The sequence below is a fragment of the Parasteatoda tepidariorum genome, chromosome 6 (genome assembly GCF_043381705.1).
Source record: "Parasteatoda tepidariorum isolate YZ-2023 chromosome 6, CAS_Ptep_4.0, whole genome shotgun sequence".
NCBI classification, from domain to species: domain Eukaryota; kingdom Metazoa; phylum Arthropoda; class Arachnida; order Araneae; family Theridiidae; genus Parasteatoda; species Parasteatoda tepidariorum.
This window is the reverse complement of record NC_092209.1, coordinates 24,558,175-24,568,024: the sequence shown is the minus strand read 5'-3', so window position 1 is coordinate 24,568,024 and position 9,850 is coordinate 24,558,175. Positions and strand designations below refer to the sequence as shown.

At 28.5% G+C, this 9,850-nt stretch overlaps 1 protein-coding gene across 1 annotated transcript; it reads left to right on the top strand.

Annotated features, from left to right (window-relative positions):
• The first annotated feature begins 239 nt into the window (after positions 1 to 239).
• LOC107453314 (DNA ligase 1) lies at positions 240 to 8,738 on the top strand. The gene is made up of 5 exons (XM_016070092.3): positions 240 to 550; positions 659 to 734; positions 2,781 to 2,903; positions 3,429 to 3,641; positions 6,514 to 8,738. The coding sequence occupies exons 1-5, from the start codon at positions 369 to 371 to the stop codon at positions 7,432 to 7,434; spliced, it is 1,515 nt and encodes a 504-aa protein (XP_015925578.2). The 5' UTR covers positions 240 to 368; the 3' UTR covers positions 7,435 to 8,738.
• The last annotated feature ends 1,112 nt before the right edge of the window (positions 8,739 to 9,850 follow it).

Sequence of the window (9,850 nt, the reverse complement as noted above, 5' to 3'; positions counted from 1 at the left end):
CTTTTCCTTACAATTCCTAAGCATCCCGTAAATAAAAAAGAACATAGCTTTTTGATTCCTTCAGACTTCATAGTGCGTTTTAACATTGAATTGATTGAAAAATCATTGAATTGATTTATTTTTCAGATGGCGCTAGAGTATTCGATTCTTCCAATCACAAAAGAATGCAGCGGGAATAACACTTACAATATATGTTTAGAAGAAAGTTGGGATAAAGCGCAAAAAACTTTCCATACATATCTCGGTGGGACAAAAAAAGCGGGAAAAGCAACCATGATATGGGGTTTCAGTTTTGCAACCAGACATTTGCAACTTCTATTTAGGAAATAATATCTATATATAGGATTTAAAAAATATTGTTGATTTTAATGATGGATGATGAAGCAAATGATTTAGATGGTCTGTTTGAAGAGTATGAAAATGGAAATGAAGAAAATGAGGATAACAATAATGGTGTTACTAATCAATCTAAACCAACAGAAAATGCTGAAAAAGTTGCTGCTCCTAGACGGGCAGTTAAAAACCCAAGATTGAAATTCAATGCAGATAGGTAAGTTTCAGTTTTTTTTTTATTGTAACTGATTGTTCTATATGAACATTTATGTGGTGATTCCTGATAGCTATTTGGAACTTTTTCATTGTAGACTTTATTTTTTAGGCTTTGTGGCGAAAGAGGTATACCAGTTGTCGTGAAACATTTTGAAGGTGTAAAGTTTAAAGGTAAAGGACACGAGGTAAGAATCCTTTTCGGATAATGATATGTTTTGTTATTATACATTTGTTTCATCTCTGCTGCATTTTAAGAATTATAGTAATATCACTGGAGTTAAATATTTTGCCTAAAAAGTTCAAATTATCCTCTGCTTACTTAATTTTTTTGTGTGTATTATATAGATATATTTTATCATATTAAACAATTTTTAGTTTGTTAAAGATCATTCAATCAATAAGAAAACATTGCACGAAATTGATGTTATTTTATTAAATAAGACATGTTTTGATGTTTGTGTACATCAGAGGTTGCCAAACTTTTTTGATCATCGACCCCTACATAATTTTTCGAAATCTCCATCGACCCCGATAAAAGTAATTTTCTGTTAATTAAAATAAAACTCTATTAGATACTGTGTTTATACATTTATTTTATGATTTTGAACATTTATTAAAGTAATAGTACATAGTGTAACAATAGTTTTATGAAAAATATATTAATGTTGAAATATAAATACCTTAATATTTATGAAATAATAAGTAATTATAAGTAAGTAGAAATAATAAGTAAAGTAACTACGGATTTATTGCTTCTTAATCAATGACATGGGTGTGCCTGGTGTTTTTTTTTCTTTTTTTTGCAAGGTTCGCTATATTGGGTTCAAAATTGGTCAATTTTAATCTTAAATCCCCTCGAAACTCCACATTTAATTTATTTCTGTTCTTAGTTAAGATTGAATTTACGTGACTGAAACCGGCTTCAACCATATAGGAACTTGGAAATGCTATCATAAATGGCTGAGCTATTTCGTAAAGTCTTACATATTTTTGCATTATATTTATATTTGTCCAAAATTTGCTTATTGTTAAATTTTTAAAAAGCGTCTTTGCTTCAAATCCCCATAATAATTCAGCAAGCTCATCTTGCAGGTTGATGTCCACGTTTTCAATTTGAGCAGAAAATGGCACAATAATCCAATCAGGGATGTCAATGTTTTCCAAATCAACAAAACGCAGTTTAAAATCGTCGCTCAATTTTTGAAGATTACCTGTATATATTTCCAAGTCTTCTTCTTTTATTTCTAATTGTCACATATCTGAAAAATACTGATAATCCTTCGACCAATCGACCCTTCCGGTTCGGATCGACCCCCATTCGACCCCCTGGCTCAGATCGACCCCCGCTTATGTTAAATAGACCCCTGGGGGTCTATATAGACCACTTTGGCGACCTCTGGTGTACATTAAAGACCTATTATCAGGAGAAATCTATTTTCTGGACTAGTTGATGTCCCAACCAACGGTTCAGGATATTAGACTTTCTATTGTTGTATATGGATAATATATAATTGTATATCAAAAATTATTGAAATGAAGTCTATACATCCATTAAAAATGAATTCGTGTCCTTAACACAGAGTTTTATGGAATTAGATTCATAATTATGATTCCTGATTCCCATTATTGTTTACATCATTTACATAGTTACTTTTAATGTTTCATATTTTAATAATATAAATTGCCTCACAAATTATTAATAGCTATAATTTATTTAAATTTTTAAGGTATCGTGTTACAATTTTCATTAAGTTAATTGGTTTTAAACTTAGTGCTAATTTATCGTAAGATCTCAGAGGCTTACCTTTTTGGGAACACACTAAATGTTACAAATATTTTTTTATTTTGTATTTTTCTTTACAATTTGTTTATTATGAGTTAACAAAAATCAAAATGAATATATATCATAATTTGCTTCAATGTAAATAATTTAAGAACATTTTCTAAATAAACAACAAGTAAATTTGTTTTAAAGTTACAAAAAAAAAGTTTAAAGTTACTCCTGAATTTAGCTAGATTTTACTAGTAAAAAATTACACTTTTTCAGTTGACCTAGTATCAATACTGGAGGCTTTTGTTTAACATTTTTTAAATATATTAAAATATATGAATCCAAAACAAGAGTTTATTAATTGATTATTTTTTCATGAATCTAAATTAGTATTATTTTTTTCATAAATGTAAATAATTGTGTATTATTAAACTATTGTAACTAAATTTTTTTTTCTAAGGTTGAAGATTTAAATAAACTTCTATCCACTTTGGAACATTGGTGTCACCGTTTGTATCCTAGTATGAAGTTTGACGATTGTCTTCGACAAATCGAGAAACTGGGGAAAAAAAGACCGGTTCAGGTATTTAGTTTTATCCTTTGCTTCAATTTTGTTTTTTATTATAAACTAAACATTTGTAGTTAAAGCAACTGACTCTGATTATATTAGTTATTGTGATGAATCATTTGCAACTTCTTAGCGTGAAACAGCTGGGCGTTGATTACAGCAAATTATTATAATTTAATTGATTACAGACAAGAGTTGGGCAAAAATGTAATTGATTACATTAATCAACTATGTACTTGTAATCAGGGTTACAACATTCATAATTTTAATTACAACTGTAACCTTGATTACATGTAAACATAACTATTAAATTGGAAAAATAGCTAAATACTTAAGAGAATTTTCAATGTAGATTTTAGACAAAATTTAGTTGATAAGTTTAAGAGAGAAAAAAAAAGAGGTTTAGAAATATGGTATTATTCATTTAGAAGCAGATATTTTTTTTTTCATAGTTTATTCTAATAATGTTAAACTTTTTTTGTTTAACTTAGAATTATTTGTTTAAGCTTTAATTAAAGATGTTAATTGTTTTCTTTTAAGACATGCCTAAGGAAGATAAGATTCGACATGCCTATACTCAATGACGACTTTGTTCATGAGGAACCTGAAGAAGATGAAGTTGAAGTACCACCTCAAGATGCATTTGATAGACTTATTAATGAAATTCAGGGCAGTTCAGATGCTCAACTTGCTTCAACTCCCTTGCCAGTAAAAGCAGCTGCACCAGAACATAGACTAGGATCTTTTGGCTCTGTGAGTTTTCTGTCTCAGTTTTTCATCCTTATCAATAATGAAATTTAATTGTAATATCCTTTTGTAGAGCTGCTGATTTTAAGGCACATCAAACAGTTATTTAAATTCTACAGCTTTGTTTTTATTTCAGACGTTAGCGATGACCATAACACGAACACTCTCTTCATAGTATTTTTATTTTGAATCTATCGACACTACTATAAGAATATGGAATAAATTTTCTTGCGGTAGTGCTAAGAAAAAAGTGCATTATTTCATTGCTCTATTTTCACACCTTTCTGTTTTAGATATTTCAAATTTAAGTAATAACAGAGCAGAATTGCTCAGTTTATTAATGTTAAGAAATCACTATAAAGATTTTATAGCTCTATCTCCTCTAAGCAATTTTTCAGTATACTAATGTATTTATATTTTTTCCCTGGTTTAATTTAGAATTTTCCTAGTTTTTTGTGTCGGAAAATTGAAAAGTTTCTTAAACAACCTCATTTTTTTACTTATTATGTTCTTGAGAATTTAAAAAATATATATTAAGTAGAAATGTTACAGTTAATGGTCTAAACCAGGGGTTTCGAACTCACATGAGGCAGGGAGTCACAATTAATAATACCAGCCAAATGGTGGGCGGTAACTTTATCAAAATTTTATATAGGAGTCTTTTATGTTTGAAGGAACATTAAATAATACTGTCAGATTTTTATCAAGTTGTACAAAACAAAAGTATTGAATTGCAAATTAAAATAAGATGTAGATTTTTATAAATATTTTATTGCATATTAAAAAATTCTGGCCACAAAATTTTCAAATGTAAATAATTTCATCCAAAACGAATGATTTTAAAAAGTATAAGTTGGTAACCTGTGGTTTAAACAGTTTTTACAGGGATGTGATTGACAAAAACACAAAAAAGAGGAAGTTTATAACTGTAGCATTAAACGTGCAAAAGAAAAAATGATATGAATTCAATAGCCAATCTGATAATGATTACATTATTATCTATTCAAATAAATATAAATAAATGGTAATTATGTTCTTAAATAAAATCTTGATTAAAATAATTTTTTTTTAATAATTTAGATAACTTTGAGTAATTATGCATAAGCAGGATTTTATGTATCACATCATTTTAAAAAACATTTCTTTATTGGTTAAAGGACCTTTATGGACTTTCTCATCAGTTCTTTGTTTTTTCGATGGTCTTTTATTAACATGACTGATCTGTAGACTGCGTTTTGCAGACTTTTGATCATCAGTGTTGATAGGACAAGAAAGTTCATTTCTCACACAATTTTTAGAGGCCTTAGATTAAGAATCGCGATGTTGGATTTCAAAATCACGTGAATAAGAATCGCGATGCTTGATTTTAAAATCGCGTGAAAAAGAATTGCGATGCCGGATTTTAAAATCGCGTGAAAAAGAATTGCGATGCCGGATTTTAAAATCGCGTGAATAAGGCGATATCGGATTTTAAAATTGCGATGTTGGATTTTAAGATTGCGTGAATAAGAATCGCGATGTTGGATTTTAAAATAGGGTGAATAAGAATCGCGATGTTGGATTTTAAAATCGCTTGAATAAGAATCGCGATGTTGGATTTTAAAATCGCGTGAATAAGAATCACGATGTTCAATTTTACAATAGCGTGAATAAGAATCACGATATTGAATTTTAAAATCACGTGAATAAGAATCACGATATTGGATTTTAAAAGCACGAAAATACAAATCGCGGTATTGAATTTTTAAATCGCGTAAATAAGATTCACGATGCATAATTTTTTAGAGTCCGTGAATACTTATCGCAACGAGTAATGTTTAAACTGCGTATAAATTCGAATATCGATGTTTGATATTACAACCGCGTGATAATGATAACGAATCGCAATATTGAAATTTAAAAATATATATGAATACGAATCGCGACATTGGATTTTAAACTAGCGGGAATATGAATCGCGATATTGGGTTTTAAAAACGTTTAAATACAAATCGCGATATTGGGTTTTAAAAACGCTTAAATACAAATCGCGATATTGAATTTTTAAATTGCGTGAATGGGAATTGCGAGTAATGATTTTTAAATCGTGTAAAAACGAATCTCAACAAGTAACTTTTAAATCAGTTAAATTCGAAAATCGATGATTTACATAAAAATCGTCTAAATAAGAATCGCAATTTTAGCAGATTCTGGCCCAGTTCCTAATATTTAAAATTCTGTAAATCAGCCAATCAAAAGAAATCAAATATCAGCATCCGAAACGAAACTGCTTAGGACTTTTTCTACCCATTCTACAGAAATTCTACTCATTTTCTTCTGAAGATCATTTTCTCAGGAGGCTACTGCAGGGGGAGGGGGGGAGTTCGTCGCAAATCCGCGTTCGTTCGACTCCCCAAAAGTTTTTGGAACATGGTCGGAAATTTTAAAAAGTCTTTCATCCCTGAAAAGATAAGAGAGTAATGGAGTAGGAGACGGCATTGTTTTACCAAGGTCAACCACTTTTACCCCAGCCAGCAGATTGACATGCGAAGAAAGGTTTATTGGGGGCTTCAATACTTTCGCTCCGCGGAAAAAAAAAATTTTCAACAGAATATCATTTACTGCATAAAAATTTTTTTCGCGCGGAAATTTATGAAAAAAGAGCAGAAGATATGGAAAAATCTGAAAAAAGCGGAAATCAGCGGAAGAATCACATCCCTGTTTTTAACAGTATAACAAACATTTTTTACTGTCCACTTACTTTATGTTACATTTGTGTAATATCTCAATCTTAAAAGATTATTTCGAATGCAGCCCTAATATTTGTAAATGTGTTATACTATTTTACAAACTTATATATACCTTTACTGTAAAATAGTTTATTTTATTTTTATTTTAGACTCTAACTGAAGAACAAAGAAAAAGAATGGAGTATAATAAAATGCTAGCTACTGAACGACGTAAAGCAAAGTTTTTAGCGATGCAATCTTCTACAGTTCCCCGCAATGAAACCGAGGATTTGTTTGCAGTGGAATCAACATCTGCTATTCATAGTTCTTCAACTGATAAAATAGCAAATTCCATGTTTGATGATATTTTTACTGAGAGTAGGTCACTCTTATCCACCAAGTCTGATAAATTGCATTCAGCTTCAAATGACTCCTCGGAGGAATTAGAGTTGGACGACTTGGTTGATTTGGTAAATGATGATGAACCTTCTGCGATTCGAAATGAGGATAACAGTCTTAATACTTTCCCAAAAATGAATAAACAAGGTAAGGTAAAAAAGAAATTTATCATTCTTAGTGATGAAAGTGATGGTGACGAAATTGATAAAAATTACACTGAAGTTGTTGACTTGGAAGACAAAGTTGAAAAAAGTTCTATTCCAAATAAAAAAATTGAAGTTATAAATTTAGAAAGTAAAAGTAACACTGAGCCCATTATAGTGGTGAATTTGGATCCAGAAACATCACTCAATGTTAGTAATCCTGCTCAGAAGGTAACGGAAGTCATAAATTTAGAAAGTCACAACACTGAGTCAATGACAGTGGTGAATTTGGATCCAGAAACATCTGTAAATGTTAGTAATCCCTTGCACGTGATTAATTTAGAGAGTGAAGAGGTTGATCTAACCAATAAAAAAACCGTAGATGATACAAATTCAGAAATGGATCTTGCAAGCCCACCAACAATTTCTTCTACAGGTGTAAATGAAGAAAATTTTAATTTGTTGTCTCCTGAAAAAGATAAAATATCAGACTCTTTTAATGCGCAAGAAATTGTTCAAGATAATGTGGAGTCTATGGAAATAGACTGATTGCTTAAGATTGTGCCTTTAGTTTTAATTATAACATTAACTTTTATTTCATGAATAGTGATATTTTGTTCTCTTTTTTATTTTGTTAATGTTATGTGAAAGGCAATTTTCCTCTCATGAAATATTGCAAAATAATAATTTCTTATGGGCAGAAGAAAGTTAAAGTAGATGATTAATTATTTTATTTTCATGGTAAATAGTGGGATTTAAAAATTTATGTGATGTTTTCATCTAACTGTGATGTAAGTCTAAATGTTTTCTTTGAATAGATATTAGATAAGTTTTGAAAAATAATAACCTGTTTTGGTTCTGAATGTAAAATTCTATTTAAAATGAGAGTCATGTCTTGCTATTCATGTATCAAAATTTATATTTTGTCACTATGCTATTGTGCCTTGAATTATATAAGTGTAACTGCGATTCTAGCAGACTGGAAAGTATTAGTCCTTTGAACCCAGGACTTCCAAATTTCTAGGTCCTTTTTTGCTTAAAATGGGTCACAATTTACATAAAAATGTAATTAGCAAATTGATTTATAAACAATGTGGCTATATATATTATACTATATATATTGTATAATTATTATTGTACATATATTATACACACTATATATTTAAATTTTATTAATGGGGATAATATTAAATACTGATGAACAGTTAAGGCAACTCTATTGTCATTTCACTAAAAAACATATGTAACATGTATATAAAACATATAAACATGTATATATATAAATTTAAACAATATGAACCTACATGGTTGAAAAGGTCAATTATTTCCAATTTGGATGTGATAAATTTACCCTTTTTCAATGGGTACAAAACTTTTAAAATTAGTTTGTTAAACCAAAGATTACTCTATAAGCTGTTACATTAAAAATATATTATATAATGTCATATATACACTCATAAAATTTAAGAAAAATATTTTTCTATTCAGGAATTTGTCAAACTTAAGAGTGTGTATCATTTAAAATAGTTCTATTCTAGTTATTTTTTTGTCTACCTAAAAAGTTTGAAGTGTTATAGTCAATATTTTGACATCTTTACTTTAAAGGGTTCGTAAATTGTAATTATCTAATCTAACTAAATGAAATGATAATAGCATTCATGCAGTGATTGTTACTATCTATAGATTGTTAGTGTATCCATAAAAACAAGAGCAACTGGAATTTTTATTCATTGCGCAGCTGATGAATATTTTATGAAAATTATAAATCTTTTGATATTGTGTTTAATTTTTTCTGTAGATTTTGTAGGATATATTTTATTTACTGTATATAGTAATAAAAATTGAAGTTTCTATATTTTTGTATCATGAAATAGTAAATATACATTTAACACCCCCCACACACTTTTCTGAGGAAATAAGTTACTGTATGCATAAGAGATGAGTTCAGACTCTCGTTTGGAGTTCCGAAGAAAAAAAAATTTGTTCAAAATATATTTATTGAAGCATTTAATTTATGTTATTTTGTATTGTTATGGTTCAAATACCATATCAATAAAACCAACACTATTATTTTGAGGTAAAATATCAACTTTATTATTTTATTGTCAGGAAACAAAGACAAGGAACAGAAGACAATTAAGTATATATAGTCTATATCTATAACTTATGAAATATAACTATAACTTATGAAACAAATGAAAAACAACTTTTGATATCTGGTTATATGCATAGTAAAACACATTACTTAAAGTATATATATATCAATGAGTTACAGCAGTTCCACAAGTTAACTGTTGTACAAGTTATGAAACAGTTTTTCATAATTTGTACAACAGTTAAATATGGATGATATGATAGAGTTCAGAAGAATAACTATGCATTATTTTTTTTCTTAACATTTTGCCTGACACATGTGTAGAACATTTAATGAGATTAAATACAATAACAATATTTTTTGTTTTATTTTTTAGCGAATTATTCTTATAACAATCAAATCACTCTAAAGAATTTTAAATTAAGCAGTTCTAATTATTTAATGCATAGTTATCTATTTATATTCCATAAATCATAAGTATAATAAAATAATATGTGCACACATGTAATATTAATGACAATACCAGGTTTAAACTGAACCTTTTAATGAGTAACTAAAGAATCTGTTTTAAATATATACTAAGAACTTGCAGATAAATAATAACAATTTGGTTTACAAATAATATCGACAGAAGAGCTATCTTTGTACTGGGATGCATAAAGAGATAAGTGACAAATATAAATGTTTCAATGTTATAAAATTTTTTTTTTTTTATAATAAAATTAAAGCTGGTGTATAAACTAGTCAGGCCGGTATTATATAACAGTCGCATCTTGATTTAACATAATACCCATTTGTATTGAATATTACAATTTATTAAAAGCAAAAACTTCAATTTAACAAAAAATAAACCTCAATTATTTCAATAAT

Coding starts and splice junctions, on each gene's coding strand:
- LOC107453314 (XM_016070092.3), top strand. CDS start 369: ATGATGGATGATGAAGCAAATGATTTAGATGGTCTGTTTGAAGAGTAT. Junction 2,904..3,428: donor GGAAAAAAAGACCGGTTCAG/GTATTTAGTTTT, acceptor TTTTCTTTTAAG/ACATGCCTAAGGAAGATAAG. Junction 3,642..6,513: donor GACTAGGATCTTTTGGCTCT/GTGAGTTTTCTG, acceptor TTTTTATTTTAG/ACTCTAACTGAAGAACAAAG.